Source organism: Pogoniulus pusillus, chromosome 6, assembly GCF_015220805.1.
Source record: "Pogoniulus pusillus isolate bPogPus1 chromosome 6, bPogPus1.pri, whole genome shotgun sequence".
Classification (NCBI taxonomy): Eukaryota; Metazoa; Chordata; class Aves; order Piciformes; family Lybiidae; genus Pogoniulus; species Pogoniulus pusillus.
In genome coordinates, this window is record NC_087269.1 from 7,159,627 (window position 1) to 7,179,606 (window position 19,980).

Consider the following 19,980-nt stretch of genomic DNA (forward strand, 5'->3'; position numbering starts at 1 on the left):
TAAAAGGAATAATAAGGAAAGTATCAGTCTTTACAATGACAAGATTCAAGCATAACAGACAAGTGCCAGTTTTCCAGCTCATTATGATGCCTCTTCTAGTTAGAATTGGGTGGCAAATTGATTACTTGGCAAATAATAAAGTTGCAATTGATTTTTACCAACACTAACCTTACCACAGATGAATAAAGGTTCAAAAAGGATTTTCAAAAGAAGGGAAATTCTGTGGTTGATGGCCATAGAGTATGAATTATGAGTTGTTAGTAAAGGGAAAGCAAACAAAAACAAGCAAAAAAAAGGTCTCCAACTAACCAGTGTAATCATTTCACAAAAAAAAAAAAGGCATTATCAGCTTACAGAATTTCATACAGGTATGATGCAATTAAATAGGGTTTTGCCTTTTCTAATGTCAAAAGGGAAGGCAACAGTTGAGGAAAAAGTCCACTTTTAGTGATGCACACAGGACATGAACACCAATACTATGAGCATTTTTTGTCATACCCTCACGGAAGAGCTGATCTAAGTACTGCAACGACTGCCACCACATGCCTCACTTTGGCATGGATGTAGTGATACAGTTACAACATGCTCACATCAATGCGTGTTGCAAGAACACATCCTCAATGAGGAAGGACAGCCAAAAAGTTCCTTTTAAACCCTTTAAATATGCATGTTACGAATACTTCCTCCACTAACACCTTGCAAAGTATAACAGTAACAATGAAAACTTGTAAGGCTGCCAACATTATATCTCAATTCAAACACTGCTTTATAGTATTTCTCCCTTTTTACTCTTGCTGCTGTTTCATCCTTGTTTCCAATCTCTAGTGTGTACACACAAGCACTGATGAATTTTCAGTACAGGAATGCATATTTAAAAAATCATGTGCCAGAAAACGGGGAGTGGGGGGGGAAAGATTTTAATGGCAGCAATGATTACACTGGAGAGGAAAGGTATTAGCTGAAAAGAAAGATTAAACTGAAAAGTCACCTCATATGCTATGCTCTGTAAAATAGATATGGCTTGCAACTCTAAGCAGTACATAGTCCCTCCACGGTTAAGTGTTACAAGTTTCCCAGGTGTTGTTTTGAGAGAAACATCTGATCACACCACTGTCTACAATTACATGTTAATTCACCTCTGAAGGCATAATGAGCAATTTATGGTCCTGAAAGAAGCCCTTTTGGAGATGCACTGGGACTGCAACTCCAAAAGGGAAAAATTACAAATCTGGCAGGATAAAATATAAAACTACACTTATCTCAGAAAATATTGTGCACACATGCTGGTTTTGTGATGATTAGAAATAAGTGCCTAGGAAAGCTACATCTCATTCTGTCTAAGCAGACTATCCAGAGGCCAGTTAAGGAGCAATCTTTCTTTTCGAGAAGGCAGTTGTAAATACTGAGCTCAAAAGGTCTAGCAACTGGATAAACAGCAAAATAAACTATATTGTGTTTATATTGTACAGCTTCTTATTTTAAATAATGACCTCAAGATTTATGAACAATTTCATTATTTTTCAATCCTTGGGGTTGAAAGGACTTTCAAGGAGAATGCACTGAACTGCACTGAACACACTGGGACTGACCTTAGTATCTCCTGTGAATTCATTCAGCTCACATTTTACTATACTACAATATTACTATAGTAATAAGTCATTAACTTTGAGTGTCTTAAGGAGATGGTAAAGAGGGAATCCTATTTCTGTATCCAACCATTCAGTGGGTATGTTGCAGAGAAAATAGTATCTTCTCAGAGGTACACAGAAAGGGGATTTGATAGAATGGACGTAAAGTACAAGATGAGAGACAAGGAACACAAGCTGACTGGACAAGGATTTGAGTGGTCAGATCTAGCTATGAAGTTGGCCCTGCTCTGAGCAGGGGCTTGGGCTGAAGACCTTCAGGGGTTTTTATAAGATAAACCATTCTGTATTTCCCAGACTTCTGCATCCACAGAAAATGAATTTTGTGCTATATCACTCTGATGCTGAAACTCACTATGAAACATTTTCTGTTAGAGATAATTAATACAAAAACTTTATTATCAGGGAAATCAGTCCTTTCTCTGAAACTCTCACATGTACACAGCAGAGAATTTCTCAGACACTACCACTGGAGAAAAAAAAAAAAAAAAAAAAAAAAAAAAACAAAAACCAAAGATAAAATTACCTTAGATGAAAACAATTCAGTGCCTGCACAAAGATGGTATTACAAGACAAAGAAGTAATGATGATTCCATATACATACAAACAGCTTTTATTTCACTCATCTGAGAATATCTGACAGCTTGAATGGTTTTTCACTACCTGGACTGCTAGTTAATATGGCAATTTTAACAAGACTGCAATCTGTACCAATGTCAGTCTGGCGTATTTTTCTTGTCACAGTGAAGGATAATAATAAAAGGAAAAGACTAGAAAGTAAAATGAGGACATCATGAAGCAGTAAGGAAAAAAAAAAAAGAAGGAAAGAAAGGCAGAGGATTCACCTTCCTCTGTTTGTGCAAGGTATGTTTCTCAAAGGGTAACAACTAAAGGTTAGAATTATGAATACAGTTCAAGTAAGATAACTAATAAGGTAGAACTAGAAACCCAAAATTTGTAGAGCATATTGGCCTAAAAATTCATTTAATCAACTTTAAGAAGCAAACATGTTCAAGTATTCTATAACCAGCAGCTCTCATATGTTTTCACAGATCACTACGCTCCAATGTATGCCTACATTTCCTAACCCATTCCCAACAAACACTGCAATGCAATACAAATAACACAGCTTCTATACCTTCTGGATACTTTCCTATCTACACATATAAAATAAACCTTCTGGCAAAAGCACCACTTTGAGATACTAGAATAATGCAAACTCCACGTGGCATCTATTAAACTTTAAAATGTAATTTTAAATAGAGCCACATTTGTGCAAATGTGTTTCTAATTCTAAATGTGTGGCATCCTGGCCTTTATTGGGATAGTGTGGCCAGCAGGAGCAGGGAAGTCATTCTGCCCCTTTACTCAGCACTGGTTAGGCCACATCTTCAGTACTGTGTCCAGTTTAAGAAAGATGTTGAGGTGCTGGAACATACTCAACGAGAGGCACCAAGGCTGGTGAGGGGGCTGGAGTCCTGTGAGGAGAGGCTGAGGGAGCTGGGGGTGTTCAGACTGGAGAAGAGGAGGCTCAGGGGAGACCTTACTGCTCTTTACAAGTACCTGAAAGGAGGTTGTAGTCACGTAGGTTTGGTCTCTTCTCCCAGGCAGTGACAGAACAAGAGGACACAGCCTCAAACTGCTCCAGAGCATGTTTAGGATGGACGTTAGGAAGAAGTTCTTCTCAGCAAGAGTGACTGGCATTGGAATGGGCTTCCCGGGGAGGTGGTGGAGTCACCATCCTTGGGGGTATTTAAAAGGAGACTGGATGAGGCACTTGGTGCTATGGTTTAATTAATTAGAAGGTGTTAGGTGATAGGCTGGACTTAATGATCTCGAAGGTCTTTTCTGACCTGGTTAATTGTGTGATTCTGTGGTTCTAAAGCAAGGCCCAGCAAGATTCTTGGGTCTTTGTTTTCTGCTGTTATTTTAAAGCTTTTGTCAATAACTGACAGGAAAACAATATCACTATTAATATATTTTTATCTGGCATGCTGAGGAAAGAAAGAAAAAATAATAGGTCACTTTTAGCAAGCCATTTTTCAGAAGGATAAAGAGAAGGTAAAAGTAATAAAAACTGCCTTTGATAGTATAAATGTGGAATCAAAGAATGAAGATCATTCTCAAGGATGGTATTCTGGACTCAGTGGTGCTGAAAAATATTTCAGTTTATGGCACATAATCATTAAATTCCCAATGCTGTAATGAAAGGGCTATGGTAACCCCAGGTGTATAGAGGAAAATATTGAACGTAGCAAAAGAAAGGTGGACTGGAATCACAAGAGGAAAAAGCAGGAAAGGCGGTGCTAAGGTTCCTCTGCTTCTTTCAACAGCACAGCATTGCCCTTGGGGGAGCTGGTGAAAAGCAGCCTTTTTCTGCCCCCTCAAGCACATCATTAACTCTGTATCTGAAACAGATGCAATCATGCTTGGAAAAGCGTATCCATTTCTAGCATCCATAATTCCCAAAGGATACCGAAATATGGAGGGTTCAGAGAAAAAGCCACAAGAAGGACAATAAGAGTGGAGAACAGGTGATGGAGTGTGAAGTGAGTGAAGAAAAGGTGATGGGGTACATGATATTTACAATAGCAGTACCTCCTTTAGAGAAGGAAGTTGCTCTTTCTAGCATAAAACTCTATTTCAACACTAGCCCATGGAAAGCTGCACGCAGCATGAATCACATGTTATTAAACAGTGGCAATAATTAACACCCAGAACTGTTTAGTAGGAGTCTGGTCTGTATCCCATTTCTAGAAATACTTAAGTCAAGACTGGATCATTAAAAAAAAAAATAATCAAATATATGGGCTAGTTAAAACAGCAATTAATTTGTGAAAGCCTATGCTTTAGTTTATGTCTCATTCCAGATTACGTGACTGCAGCAGCCCCTTCTGGATTTATCATCTATGAGATATAACACCAAGGTAGCAATGAAATCAAGTGCTTACATGAAAAAGTAATGATAAGTAACTAATGTACTTGAAGGCAGATTTCTACAAAAGCAGCTGGCCTGCAAGCTCTCCACCCTCTTGTTTAATAAACTATCTGCATCTGATAGTTGCTTGTACTGCCTCCCTGAAAAGGGGGTAGGGAAATCAAGCAGTTTTGGGGTGACAGGTTCTGTTTTTGCACAATTGCAATATGCTAAAAAAGAATTCCAAGGAGGTTTGTGGCTTTTTTAAATTACATCATTACCACCATTTAAAAATGAAATTAAACCATTTCAAAATAAAAACTAACAATCAAAATTTCATAGCAGAAACAAACAAAATCACTTCCTTAGTATCTTTTTTTGCTCAGTTTAAAGAAGTGAGCATTTGTGGTCTAGTCTAAGAGCAGAGTAGCTCCCCGATATCTGCCCACCTAACAGTCAAGTTTGCAGGTCTGAGCAGGTCCCCTTGCTAAACAAAGCTTGTGATTTCACCCAACTTTGTGGTATTCTGTTTCTCAGGAATAAACATTTGTGGACTTTTACTTACATCTTCACAATGGTTAGCTCAGCTCAATTCCTATAAGCATTACTTAATCCATGAAGAATCAAGAAATGGCTCTGATTTCAAAAAGCCTGGAGTCTCACCAACTAATACTTTCATTTTGTCATTTCATCACATAAAATACTACCTTGTCCATATGACCACTAGAAGATAATACTACCTTGTCCATATGACCATTAAAAGATAATACCTTGCCTTGAAAAAGAAAAAAAAGGAAGAAAATAAACATTGCAACAGAAACACTTTTGAAGTGGTCCCAAAGACAAGTTAACTGTTTTCTGTTCTCAAGGATTACCTTCTAGTAACATATATAAAGTTTTGTTCCCTGCATCTGTCACTACAATAACTCCTAGAGTGCTGCTAAAAATACTGATTTGGTTCAATAAAAATTCTTAAGCATGAATCTAAGTTGGGCTCCTCTTGCTAAGGACATTGAGAGCACCTTAGCTTGCTCCTGTAATTAAGAAACCTCATGTTTTGAAGCTTCAGTGCTTCTGGAAAGCTTGCAATTAAAGAGCTCTGCAAACTCAGCTGTACATAGCCCCACCGTTTCTAGCTAGTTTGCCACAGCCTGAGGAATTAAGCTCTGAAGTTCTAAGCAGAGTCCTAGAGCTGAATTTCCTGTCATTACCACCAAGTTTACCCAGAGCTGGAAACTAATGTTTTCAGGGTCACTGGCTCACCAACAGTTCACTATGACATACCTTGTTGGATCAGTGTTTGGAGGTCACATGCAGAGCCTTCAACTCACGGCAAGCGATCACATGGTGCTGAATACAACTCCATGATGTAAATGAGCTCTGGTTTGTTTTTAAACAGTAGACACAATTAGTTTAGCTACCTTGTATCTGTGAGTGACAGTTCGGAGATGCCTAATCAGTAAAAGACCACAGGAAACCCAAAAACTGACCTAACTCAAATGCCTGAAACTCCTGCCAGTGTCAGGGCACGATCATGGTGGTGAAGTTGACAAGACTGTCATCAGTACTTAGCAGATGTGGGGCTCCTGAGAAATCTCTTTCACAAACACCTTACATGGGAATTTTAAAGTGGAATTTACAGAATCACAGAATTAACCAGGTTGGAAAAGACCTTCAAGATCATTGAGTCCAACCTAACACCTTTTAAAACTTATCCATGTGTGATTGTTTGGGTGTTCCCCACCACCCCCTAACTTTGGAAATCACCCAGACTAGACTCAGCCAGCTCTGGAAATTTGAATGAAGCTTATTATTTACAGCTAGCACAATATACAAGCAGATATTTACAGTATATACAGTTATAGACAGAAATATACAAGGTAAAAGGTAATACAGAAACAACCCACCCAGAAACCTGAGTCCCCAGGAGGGGCTCTCAACCACCCCTGCACCTTGCTCCTACCCCACTCAACCTTACCCCAGTCCCAAGGAAGAATGGAGGTTCAGATAGGAGGTTCGGAAACAAAGTGGATTAGTCCAAAATGGAGGCTGAGGTTAGAGAGTAAGATGCATCTCAGAGCTCACCAGCAGCAGAAGAGAAGTGGTTATCTATGTTTTTATTTCTTGTTCCTATACATCTCAGGAAGCCTATGAGCTAAGCAGACATCACCACTGTTTTCCTTTCACAGCCTGTAATCTAGTTCTTCTCACCAAAACATTCTAGCTTGCTTCAAACTAGCACACCATGGCACTAAGTGCCTCATCCAGACTCCCTTTAAACACCTCCAGGGACGGTGACTCCACAACCTCCCGAGGCAGCATATTCCAATGCCAACCACTCTTACTGTGAAGAACTTCCTAACACCCAAACCTGTCCTGGTGTAGCTTGAGGCTGTGCCTTCTTGTTCTGTCATTGACTGCCTGGGAGAAGAGACCAACCCTCACCTAGCTACAACCTCCTTTCAGGTAGCTGTAGAGAGCAATAAGGTCTCCCCTGAGCCTCCTTTGTAGGCCTGCCATTTGGTTATTATGAGATATTGAAAACCACAGATGAGTTACAGTTTGGCACAAATCCAAATGCAAACATAAATCCTGCACGCTGTTCACATTTATCTACAAAACCCTGGTTAGAGAGGGTAGCTCATGTTTCTAGAATGGACAGTCATGATAAATAGGATGAAAACATCTACTCCCTACAACTATCTTCCAATTTCCATTCCGATTCCCTATGAGCCAGACATTTACTTTCAAATTATTCTGACTGCATGCGAGTCACTGTGTATGACCTTTAAAGGCTTTTACAGTTCAACAAGGCATAGATATTTTCTTCAGGGAGAATCTTGAAGAGTTTCTTCTTACTATTAAAAAAACTTCATGTCTATACTCTGTCCTATGTTCCCTCCCAAACTCCCAATTGATTTATTTCCCTATAGCTAACCAAAAGTCCTGAACAAATAAGACCTATCTTTGAGCAACGTTTTCTGCTTCATTCTAAATATTCTAACTACAATTTACTTAATTAAGTAGATAAGGGAAATGGAAATTACAAGGAAAAAAAAATTCTCAATATCTACTTGCTAAACATCAGAGGGAGATAATTTTTATTAGCAAATACCATATCTATACATCTCTATAGTGTAATACAACTACTAATAGATGGTGCCTTGGTCTGTCAGAAAAAGAAAATCCTACACAACTAGCACATTAGCTACAGGATGTCTTATCTCAGACATTCAAATTATACACCAACTGAAAATATGCATCATTGAGGACTAATTATCTCTTAATTAGGTGGTTTGGTTCTCTTAAATGATCATCTGAACTATTAAAAGTGCTTCGCCTTTATGAGAAATATATCAGCTAAATTAAATATTTACAGATATTCTGGTGGCTCATATTAAACTTTTTCTGATTGTAAAAATAAATGTACTATGGAGAGCAATAAATTTCAGGCTTATATTTACTGGAGTGGTTGGGAAGCTGGCACAATATGGTTGGCAGCCTTGTTCTAGTACACTTTAAGGCAAAAGTGAGCAGCTCTATCACGATTTGCTAAAAGTATAACCTGACCATCAGAAAACACTGCCTCATTTTAGCAGTAGTTCAGGATTCATGGGAAGCATTTTGGAAAAGGCTATATTGGATGTGGCCACATTAAGCCACACAATTGTCCTTGCTACCACAAGGAAATAACTTATAGATATCATAGACTGTCAATTTTCCAAGCCAAGAACCAGTAGGCTTATGGTATTATATCTGGAATTAAAAAAAAAGGTCATTGTAATTAAATTTGGGCAATAATATTCAACTACTTTGCTGTGATGGTTTGGGTGTTCCCCATCCCCCCACACTTTAGAAATCACCCAGACTAGACTCATCCAGCTCTGGAAATATGAAAGAAGCTTATATTTACAGCTGGCACAATATACAAGCAGATATTTACAGTATATACAGAAATATGCAAGGTAAAAGGTAATACAGAAACACAACTCCCTCCCAGGAACTTGAGTCCCCAGGAGGGGCTCTCAACCGCCCCTTCACCTTTCCCCTACCCCTCTCAACCTTACCCCAGTCCCAAGAAGAATGGAGGTTCAGCCACAGGGGTTAGGAAGCAAAGTGGATTAGTCCAAAACAGAGGGTGAGGTTAGAGAGATGCAGCTCAGCCAGCAGCCCCAGCAAGAGTGGTGCCGAGTGTCTTATCTATGTTTTGACTTACACTTTTATACATCTCAGTAAGCCTATGAGTGAAGTAGACATCACCATTGCTTTGATTTCACAGCCTATGATCTAGTCCTTCTCACCAAAACATTCTAGCTAGCTTCAAACTAGCACGTTTGCATAAAACAATAGTTATAGATATGATACATACACCTGTAATTGGCACAGGATTTATAATTATAATGGTATTCAGAAAAATAGAATGGAGTTTAGTTCCAGAATCTACTACTGACAGAAATTCATCTTTATTTCCATGCTGCTGTCTCATGGGTTTCCATTTAAAAATAAGTTTTAAATCCTTCAATTGGTTGAGCTGTTTGGTTGCTGTTGTTTGGGGTTTGGGAAGCATTTAAAACACCTTTTCAGATGTTTTAATCAGATTTAAAAAAACATTCCTATGAAAGATATAAATCCAGACTACCAAACTGAATGTTTCCACACTGCCATGCCCAGACAGGTAATTGGCTGAGTCACTTGGGTGAAACGTGTCAGGCACAGTGTTCCAGTATGGGCCACAAGCACACAGAGTTCTGGAGAACAGAATTGACTCTTATCCCTTTTCAGGAGCAAGAACGAGGACACTGTACACTGACTGGAAGTCCACTTATCTGTTACAAAATCTCTGTTTGTTTAGATCTACATTCTTCTACCTAAAAATCTTCAGCTATTTCTCTTACTAACAACAGCCAAGGTATAAAACCTGAGAAAATACTTAATCACAGAATCACAGAATGGTCTGGGTTGGAAGAGACCTCCAAAGGTCACCTAGTCCAACTCCCTCTGCAGTCAACAGGGATATCCTTGACTAGATCAGGCTGCCCAGAGCCCTCTCCAGTCTCACCTTGAAATTCATCTCCAGGGATGGGGCCCCAACCACCTCTCTAAGAAACCTGTTCCAGTGTTCCACTACCCTCATGGTAAAGAACCTGTTCCTAACATCCAATCTAAATCTGCTCTTCTCTAGTTTGAAGCCATTATACTTTGTCCTTGTTACTACAGGACTTTGCAAACAGTCTCCAGCCTTTGTGTAGCCCACTTCAGGTACTGGAAGGTTGCTATGAGGTCTCCCTGGAGCCTCCTCTTTGCCAAGCTGAACAACTCCATCTCCCTCAGCCTGTCCTTGTAGCAGAGGCGCTCCAACCCCCTGATCATTTTTGTGTCCTCTTCTGGACTCGCTCCATCAGGTCCATGTCCTTACTGTATTGAGGGCTCCAGACCTGGATGCAATACTCCAGGTGAGGACTCAGCAGAGAAGAGTAAAGTGGCAGAATCACCTCTCTGGATCTGCTAGTAGTGCTGCTTTTGAGGCAGCCCAAGATGTAATTTGCCTTCTGGGCTGCAAGCTCACACTGTCTGCTCAGGTCCAGCATCTTGTCTATAACTTTCCTTCGAAATCTCTTCCAGAGCACTCTATGCTACTAAATCTACTGTTACCTGAATCTCTTCCTTCTTTGGTTCAAGTACAAACTTGCATTTGCTTTTCTGCAGTCTTGTGCTCCTGTTCTCCTGCCTTTCAACTGGTAGTTTCATGGGTTGCTTCTTTCAGATTCTAAGGTGGTTCTGCCCCCTACTGACTTTAGACTATGACCAGTATCATCACACCTATTGAAAACTGTAGCTAAGTATGTGTTTCCCTTTCTAGGCTATGTCTCAGTCATCTATAAACTAACCACCCATACTGCTAGATGTCTTTTATTCTTGGTTGAGTTTTTTTTCTGTTCTAGAAGAGCTTAATGCCCCTTGCAGAATTGTAACTAAATGGTACTTCGGTGGATTTCCATTTTTTTGCACTTGGTACACTACTTTCAGACCTCTTTTTAAGAGTGATTTTATATGTATTGTAAGAAAACATCAAAGTCATTTTGGAAGGTAATGTATCCACATCACCATCAATACCTGCTCAGTGTTTCAAGAATTACAGTGTCTTCACCCATAGCTATATGCAGTTACTCAGCAGCTTCTATGAAAACCATTAAGGCACTTAGAAATTGAATTGTTCACCATAAATCATAGAGATTAGATTTAGGAATGCAGTCACTGGTGGGAGGAGGTTCTGTACAAACACAGCTACATGTGGATAAGTACATGTTTTCCAATCAAAGATTCCAGAATCATGACCTTTGCATATTTGGAAAGGTCTTTTATACTAAAATCTCTGATGCCAAACTACTAAACCTAATTTAGTAATTAGGTTTGTGCTACTGTTGTAACTTCTAATGGCAGTGGCTGACAAGTTTTACCTCTTGGAGGTTTTACAACATATAAGTTATTCATGAATGTTAAAAATTCAAAATGAACCCTACAACAACAACAGAAAGAAAAAAAAAAGCTGAAATAAATTATGCTGCACAGTAAATTTTCTTACAAGGGTAGATATGCTTCTTGATTTACATTACACTCCTCCTTCAGTTGCTGTGGGTAGGCTGTTAACAGGGGAAAGAAAATCAATTCTGAAACAGGAGCCAGTAAACTAAAATAACACTGGCTTCCCCTTAAAAAACCAACAAACCCAAACAAACAAAAAGTAATGGCACAAAAATCAACACAATAAGTAAAAAGAAAACAAAACCAAAACAAAAAAAAACACCCAAATAATTGAAAATTCATATATGAGGTAGTTTTGATTATTTGTTGCACTACATACAAATCCAATGTAAATTTTCACCATAATTTATTATTCTGTTCTAGCATGCAAACTAATGCAGAATACCAAAGATAGTTCTCCTCAGAAACAACAGAAAATCCAACAGTATGCTCTTAAGCTTGCAGTAGGCTTGTTTAAGAATAGTTAAATGCCTTCTTTAAAACACATCTGAGCATTCTACCCGTAGACTAACATCATGTTTAACTTCACTGTAACAGCAATTGCTCTATGCTGTGGAAACACATTAGATTAACTATTCTATAATCAAAAATCACAGAATGTTACAATTTGGAAGGGACCTCCAGAGAGATCATCTGGCCAAAAGCAGGATCCTTTAGGGTAGTTTGCACAGGAATGCATTCAGGTGGGTTCTGAAAGTCTCCAGAGAAGGAGACTCCACAACTTCTCTGGGCAGCCTGTTCCAGGACTCTGCCACCGTCACTGTAAAGAGGTTTCTCTTCAAGTTGAGGTGAAACCTTCTACGTTCCATGTTTGCATCCATTGTTCCTTTTCTTGTTACTGTACACCACTGAAAAGTGATTGGCCCCCTCCACTTGACACCCACCCCTCAGATATTTATAGACACTGATCAGATTCCCCTCTCAGTCTTCTCCAGACTAAAACAGCCCCAGGGCCCTCAGTCTCTCCTCATAGGAGAGATGCTGAAGTCCCCTAATCACCCTTGTAGCCTTCCATTGGACTCTCTCCAGCAGATCCCTGTCTCTCTTGAATTGCAGATCCCAAATTTTGACACAGTATTCCAGGTGTGGTCTCACCAGGGCAGAGTAGAGGGAGAGAAGAACCTTCCTAGACTTGATGGACATGCTTTTCCTGATGCGCACCATACCACCATTGGCCCTCTTGTCTACAAGGGCACATTGCTGTCCACCAGGAGATGTTTTTTAATTAAGTACAAATCTAATTTTTCTGGGGACTATTTTGCTGCTGAGGTTGACCCTTATAATTTAAACTGACCCTTCAAATTAAAACTCAAACAATTCTGAATCTTTCATTTACTTTTCAGGGAGGAAAAGGAATTATTATCTCCAGTTGCAGCTTTAAAACTGCTAGAATTTTGCTTCTCGGGCCCAAGTTGAGATCAGAATTGTAAGTCTGACACTTATAAAGAGATATAGGTGCATAAAAGTAGCTCTGGAAGCAGGAATGCTATTGCTGTCCTTTGGGACAGAGCACATCAAGCAGTCAGCTAGGACAATGTTTTAAGGGTATATGCTGTTTCATATGCACTTGCCTCTTTTTAGAATATGAGAAAAAAAATGATGAAAAAAAAAAAGAGGAAAGACATCCATTACAGATTCAGTGACAAAAATCCCTTGCCAGAAAATTAGTTTCCTGAATCTGAAGAACATGTTGTTACTGCTGGTATTAATATTTGCATAGCTGTCAGAAGCCCAAGCTTTATGATTGCTTACTACTTCAGGGACCACTGACCATTATTTGAGGTGCTGGCTACAGTCTGAGTTACTGCTTTTCAATAAATGTTACTGCTTTCAAATTCCATTACCAGTGAAATCTGAATTATATCTGCTCTCTAAATAGAATAAAAATGAGCAGAAACAAGTTATGGGGCTTTGCCACATATTCTATTCAGAATTTTGGTCTGTTTCAGACAACAGTGAGTCTCTGTTTAACACATATATGAAACATGGTACACCTAAAGGGATGGAACTGTCAAAGAGTCAAACAAAGGCTTGGTAAGTCTGGATGATAAATAAAGTCCTCTTACCTGGACATTTGAACCCTCTAACAAGATGCTTTTTACAGACCCTCTGCAAAGGTATCAAAACTGCTGCAGCCTATGAAAGTCTGGAATAGCTAAGCTTAAGGGTCTGTAGTCATCCTTACTTTCCAGCTAACTCTGTGTTACAGAATACGAAGAGAAAGCATGGTATAAACTCCTGCAATCATTCCCCAGGAAAATAAATACCCAGCATTCGTGTTCCAGCTCATAACTACTACATTCTTCTGAGAAAATCTAGTAGCTGTCCGTGTTACACCCAGTAACAGGTCTATTTGTGGAAACAGCTCTAAGCTGGAGATGTCCTATATCACCATCTTTCTAATGACCTCTTATGCAACTATGTCACATTTCTGCTTCTCCTTTGATGTCAAGGAAGAAGAGATCTTATAGCTAAATAAAATGCTTTTGGTGTCATGAAATTCAAACACAGTGTTTTCCCCTGAGGGTAGCAGAGCTCTCTTATTGACTTAGCACCCAGCAATGCACCTGTAGCCATTGTGGACAAAAAGAAGGTGCTGACTACTGGGAACCTGAAGCATAATTTTATAAAGAGAGCAGGACTTCATCTGAAACTGAAAAATTCCTGTATAGTTTCTATGGCTGGCAGGCAATTCACTCCTCTCCAGTGCTGAAGAACTTGTATTCCAGGGTCATTAATCTCACCAGTCACAAAAATAAAATGGGTCACTGGGTAGCAAAGAGTTATCACAGACCAGTTCATCTTTAGGATGCTGTTGTATATATGCACAACCATCACATATCTTTTTTTTTCAAAGCCAGGCAATCGTATTTCAAAAGAGGCTATTTTGTGTTAGAATCACCAGGGATTTATTAAGATTTAGCAAAAAACCTCCGAGCTTGCTGAATAGGTAAGATGCATAATAAAAGTACTTGAGGAAACAACTGTGAGCCATTGATCCTAATAAACAATCACCTGCTGTGGTATACAGTTTTCCCTTGTAGTCATGAAAATCTCAGAGATAACTGAATGCAAAAACAGAGATAATATAGGTGACTTTGACAGAAAATGAAACTAAATGTCTTGTGCAATGAGGAGTGCTGTTCCTTCTGTAGAAAGCAAAATGGTAAGAGCATTAACTCCAGCATGAACAGCCAAACCTTCCTAATGAGAGACAAAAGCAATCTTGGCCCCAGTGCTACCCTAAGAGGATCGTGGTGAAATACATATCAATAACATATCAGTATCAGTTACAAGTTCCTTTCTTAGGAGCTCACTGCTTATATAACCTATTTTTGGCAAGTCACAATGAATAATGTAAATACAGGCATCTGGTACTGAGATTGTGCTTAAAAATGCTAGATGTGCTGGATTATTTAGTTCTTTACAAGCATCCTGTGTAAAAGGCATGTGCCAAATTTCAGGTTGCTCTCCAAGAAGTCACAGTAATTTACTTAGCTCTAACAGAATAAAGTGAAGCCTGCAGTAGTGAATTAACACATCACTGCATTTTTAACCATTGTGACTGCACTAGTGGAAATGGCTACTAGTGCAAATAGTTTGGTGTCCAAAGGGCATTTATGTACAGGCCAAGTTCCACGAACATATGTACTGGAATACAGAGCACTAATGACCACAGAAAGGCAAAGGTGGCCAATTCAAGAAACTACTGTATGGACCATCTAGAAGAGTTCATCATTCCATATCAGAAACTGAATCCATCAGCAGCATGTTGACTCTCCTGAAGAGTCCTTTCAATCAGTGTGACATCATTATTGTAAGAACTGTCATCCTTTAAATGAACATTTTCTAATACAGTAACAGACTGATATAAACCACTTTTTATATTGTGAAGGTGAAATGAGGTATGGAGATGATAAATATTAGAGCTCAGAGTCCGTTTAGTACTGGCTAGAAATTTCAGCCGCTGAATAGGAAAGAACCTTGAGTTCCTTCTCTGAACCCTAATCATGGAAAAGCTCATATATTCTTTAAAATTTCTATTACATATAGAATCATAAAGTCAATATATAAAACTGCACTTGCTTTCCCTGAAAAGCTCCCTACTCCATTTATCACTTGAAGACCTTCTCTATTGCTAGCACATCACACATAATAAATATATATATAGATAACATGAACTTCAGATACTTCTTTGGAAAAGAGCAAATCACAGCACAAGAAAAAATAAAAATATTACAGAATCACAGAACCTTACAGGTTGGAAGGGACCTAGAAGGATTATTGAGTCCAACCTCTCTGCCAAGGCAAGATCCCCTGGGGTAGTTCACACAGGAACGCATCCAGGTGGGTTTTGAAAGTCTCCAGAGAAGGAGACTCCATAACCTCTCTGGGCACCTTGTTCCAGGGCTCAGTTACCCCCACTGTAAAGAAGTTTCTCCTCACGTTGAGGTGAAACCTTCTCTGTTCCAGTTTGTAGTCACTGCTCTTTCTCTAATTGCTGCTGACCACTGAAAAGAGATTGTCCCCATTCACTTGACACCCACCCATTTCTACACATAGAACAGATCCCCTCTCAGTCTTCTCCAGACTAAACAGCCCTAGGGCTCTCAGTCTTTCTCCCTAGGGGAGACGTTCAAGTCCCCCAGTCATCTTTGTGTCTCTCTGCTAGACTCCCTTCAGCACGTCCCTGTCTCTCCTGAAATGGGGAGTCCAACATTTGACACAGCATTCCAGGTGTGGTCTCACTAGGGCAGAGCAGAAGTGAAGAAGAACCTCCCTAGACCTGCTGGACACATTTTTCCTGATGCAGCCCGGAATGCTATTTGCTGTCTTGGCCACAATGGCACATTGCAGTCCCATGCAGAACTTGCTGCCCACCAGGACTCCAAGGTCTTTCTCCATGGAGCTGCTTTCCAGCAGAGCAGCCCCCAACCTGTACTGGTGCTTGAACACACAGAGGACATTAACATCCTGCCACAGTTTGTAGGACCGTAGGGTTCCTTTTTCCACTGCATAAAATTTAGGTGCTCTTATTTTCTAGACAGAAGAAATTTTTTTTGGTGAAAAATTAGGAGAACAGGGAAGAAGGTACTCAAGCACCATCATCTCTGAGACAGAATTGTCTAAACTGATGAATTTCAATGTGCCTCAAAAAAACCAAACCCTCAAAAAACAACAAACAAAAAAACCCCTATGTGACTGTATCAGATAATGGAAAGTCCAAAAAATGAAGGGATGCAACTAATCATAGAATCAGTCATGTTGGAAGAGACCTGCAAGATCATCCAGTCCAACCTAGCACCCAGCCTTGTCCAATCAACTAGGCTATGGCACTAAGTGCCTCATCCAGACTTTTCCTGAACACCTCCAGGGACGATGACTCCATCACCTCCCTGGGCAGCCCATTCCAATGCCAATCACTCTCTCTGGGAAGAACTTCCTCCTAACATCCAGCCTATACTTTCCCCAGTACAACTTGAGACTGTGTCCCTTTGTTCTATTGCTGATTGCCTGGGAGAAGAGACCAACCCCCCACCTGGCTACAACTTCCCTTCAGGTACTTGAAGCGAGCAATGAGACCACCACTGAGACTCCTTTTCTCCAGGCTAAACAATCCCAGCTCCCTCAGCCTATCCTCATAAGGCTGCATTCCAGGCCTCTCACCAGCTTCTTCACCCTTCTTTGGACACAGTCCAGCACCTCAACATATCTCTTGAATTGAGGAGCCCAGAACTGGACACAGTGCTCAAGGTGTGGCCTGACCAGTGTTCAGTACAGAGGAAGAATAATCACCCTTGTCCTTCTGGCCATGCTGTTCCTGATACAGGCCAGGATGCCATTGGCTCTCTTGGATACTCCCTTAACCATGTACTAAACCACTTTATTATTAAGGTATTATTCTGCTGTGGTAACAGCACAAGAAGGATCTGACATCTGCCAACATCTGACCAAGTGTTGCACATCTGAGTAACATATAATCCTTAATACTGTTTGTTTTACAACAATGATGTAGGCATCTTCCAATCTTAAAGGTGAAAAGACTGTATAATGCATTTACATCTTGAATTGCTTCATAGCTTTGCTTAGGAAGGCTCTTTGGCTACTGAAGTTCTTCCATGCTTAGAAAGTGGAATTGGTGAGAGTAAAAGAACCACCCTTAATACAGAGTAAAGGAAAGCATTTCAACTTCAGGGGTTCTTATATACTGTAGTACATGCACAAGGGTCAATAAGTTGCACAAATCCATTGTTTGACACATTTACAGCTAACATTTAGGTATGATTCAGAAAAGTCTAGCTTTACTTAATGCAACACAAGAATAGTATTTTCCTGCCAATTTACTTAAAAGCTTTAATCCAGGAGGCTCCTCAGCAGATGACGGCATGTAAAATAGAGTGTGGAGGGGATTGCACCAAAATGAATATTTGGTGTAGAATATTTCTAGTTATGGTTAACTGACTTGCATTTTGACCTTGTTAAGGTTTCCTGAGCAAATCACTAAGAATTTTGAAATTGTATTACCATTTTAACTATGGAATTAATTCCATAATAGAGCTACAGCCAAAAGCTGGTCACTCTCATAAAGAGCTTCTTGACTAGTGCAGGTGGATGCAGTCTTTACATCTATAGTCATTGTAACTATAAACGTCGCTCAAATTTCAGTAGGTCCTGAGGGGGAGGGAAACAACCTCAACCATCACCACATTGATTTTTCACAGTGTGCTGCTGCTCACTATCTGCTCCAGAAATAGTGAAATTGATTCCAATGAAGTCAAAGTAGAATACAAATTCTAAGCAAATATATTTAGTTTAAATTGAAGTTTGTCATCTTGCAATATGATACCAGCAATCAACCTCTAAGAAAATCAGAAGAGCTAACAATTACCGATTACACTCAAAGGGCTAGATACATGCATACATATCTGTATGACCTCTTTCATGTATACATCTGGATGCATAAGATATTATCAATAAATATTTCTATTCACTGATTCCAACCTCAAATTTGAAGTCTGATTCACTACTGAAAGCAAAAGCATTCTAATACGGATTTTATCCACCAAAACCAGAGCACACAAATAATGCTATTTGTATATTTCCTGGATGCATTAAAACATGACTATCAATGTAAAGCTATGATCTCAACACCTCTATAAGCACAAAACAGTCCTACTAACCTGTATTTTGATTGGCCAGGAGAAATTGCTGACATAGACATAGAAAGTGATGTTTGGGTTGCTCCGAAAGTTGAACTTTTCACAGGAAAAGCTATCTCTGTATTCTTTAATGTTACCCTTAGAAACAACAGGAATCTCTTCTCCAGATATGGTGCCAGCTAAAAAAAGAAAACCATGTGTTTGTGTGTGTGAGTATACATATTTATGACAAATATTAATCATTATTAAAGGTGCAAAGGTAAATTTGCACCTTCTTGAATTACTTTTGGTGTCTTCAATCTACAATTTTAATAATTCTTTTATAGGATTTACATGGCACATTAGGTACATTCCATACACTGAGAATTCACAGAAACTCTGGTTTGATGAGATGATGAATGAATCATAAAAGTGATAGAAGTTACACGAAATTTAGAGGAAAGTTGGTAGTGCTCATCTAAAAGGGTATTTTTTTTCTCCAGTGATTTACATTCCATTTTGATAAACACTTAGGGGTTAATAAAGATTGAAAGAGAATTTGTCTATATTTAATGTTATTCTTGTAGATTTTTAATTGTTCATGCAACAACAAAGTTTTAATAATGCAAATAACTGTGATAACTTAATTATTATTAATTAGGGTAAGTTAAGAATTATATTGATGAAGAAAGTCAGTTTCAGAGACAAACTGAACCTTCTTTAATTTTTTTTTTTACTTCTTTTATTTGGTTTTTTTTTCAAGCAGAAGCATCATGCTTCTCCTTGGATGTGTTTTCAGAAAGTCAATAGAGCAATTCAGGGAAACTGCCTAAACAAAGCTTTTCTTCCTTCTTAAAACAAACCCCCCCAAAAAAAAGCAGTGAGGTTCAAAGTTGGAGGAAAATAGATAAGCAGCTCCTTTTATCAGCATACACAGAAGAACTTTATTGTTTGATATCAATGTTAAGGTTAATAATTAGTTTTTTAGCTTGAACACTGAAACAAAGAAATAAAATCTCAGTCTCTGCAGCAGTTAAGGAAGCAATTTATCTTAATTAAAATCATAGCATTTCGTAACACTCTCATTTAAAACATTTAAATAGACTACAAGCTTTTCCTACCAAAGTAATTTTAATTGAATAGAAGAGGAAGTTAACATATTAATGAAGCTTTGTTCAGATTGCAAATTATCATCTGAGGTTTAAATAATATAATTAATAATGGCATAATGATAATGGCAAAAGAATACATTTGGTAAAGTTTTATTATCAAAATTAGCAACAAAGAGACAATCAGGTTAAAACAGCTTAAAGGACCATGAAATTGTATGGGGAAAAGTCATCATATAAAAAGTGACTCTTACCTGTAGAACCAATTGACCATGTAATATTGAGGTTGAAGTTGTTTGATGCATTAATTGATATATCCAAATTTTTATTTGACTAGATTAAAAAAAAAAACAACAAACAACAAGTTAACAATATATATCACAGGTTGCTAGGGGTTGGAAGGGACCCAAGGAGATCACTGAGGCCAACCCCAGTGCCAGAGCAGGACAATACAATCTAACACAGGTCACAGAGGAACACATCCAGACAGGCTTCTCCATAGAAGGAAGGTACAGAGTACAGCTCTATTTAACATAAACAATATAACCTTTTAATCATCTGGCATTTTCATTTTAAACACAAATATAAAGGGGTATAACTCAGAACCAAAGGCAATCTCTTTTGCT

At 38.9% G+C, this 19,980-nt stretch overlaps 1 protein-coding gene across 12 annotated transcripts in view; it reads right to left on the bottom strand.

Moving 5' to 3' along the window:
- ATRNL1 (attractin like 1) overlaps window positions 1–19,980 on the bottom strand; it is a 624,604-nt gene that overhangs the window by 357,305 nt on the left and 247,319 nt on the right. For all 12 annotated transcript variants that reach the window (XR_010302493.1, XR_010302494.1, XM_064144312.1 and 9 more), the window contains exons 23-24: window positions 19,609–19,687; window positions 18,288–18,445 (exon numbers count right to left, since the gene is read on the bottom strand). Coding sequence is in view for 10 of the 12 variants with exons in the window: in XM_064144312.1 (XP_064000382.1) it covers window positions 18,288–18,445; window positions 19,609–19,687 (237 nt within the window). In the remaining 2 variants the exon portion in view is untranslated. The remainder of the gene's footprint in view (window positions 1–18,287; window positions 18,446–19,608; window positions 19,688–19,980) is intronic.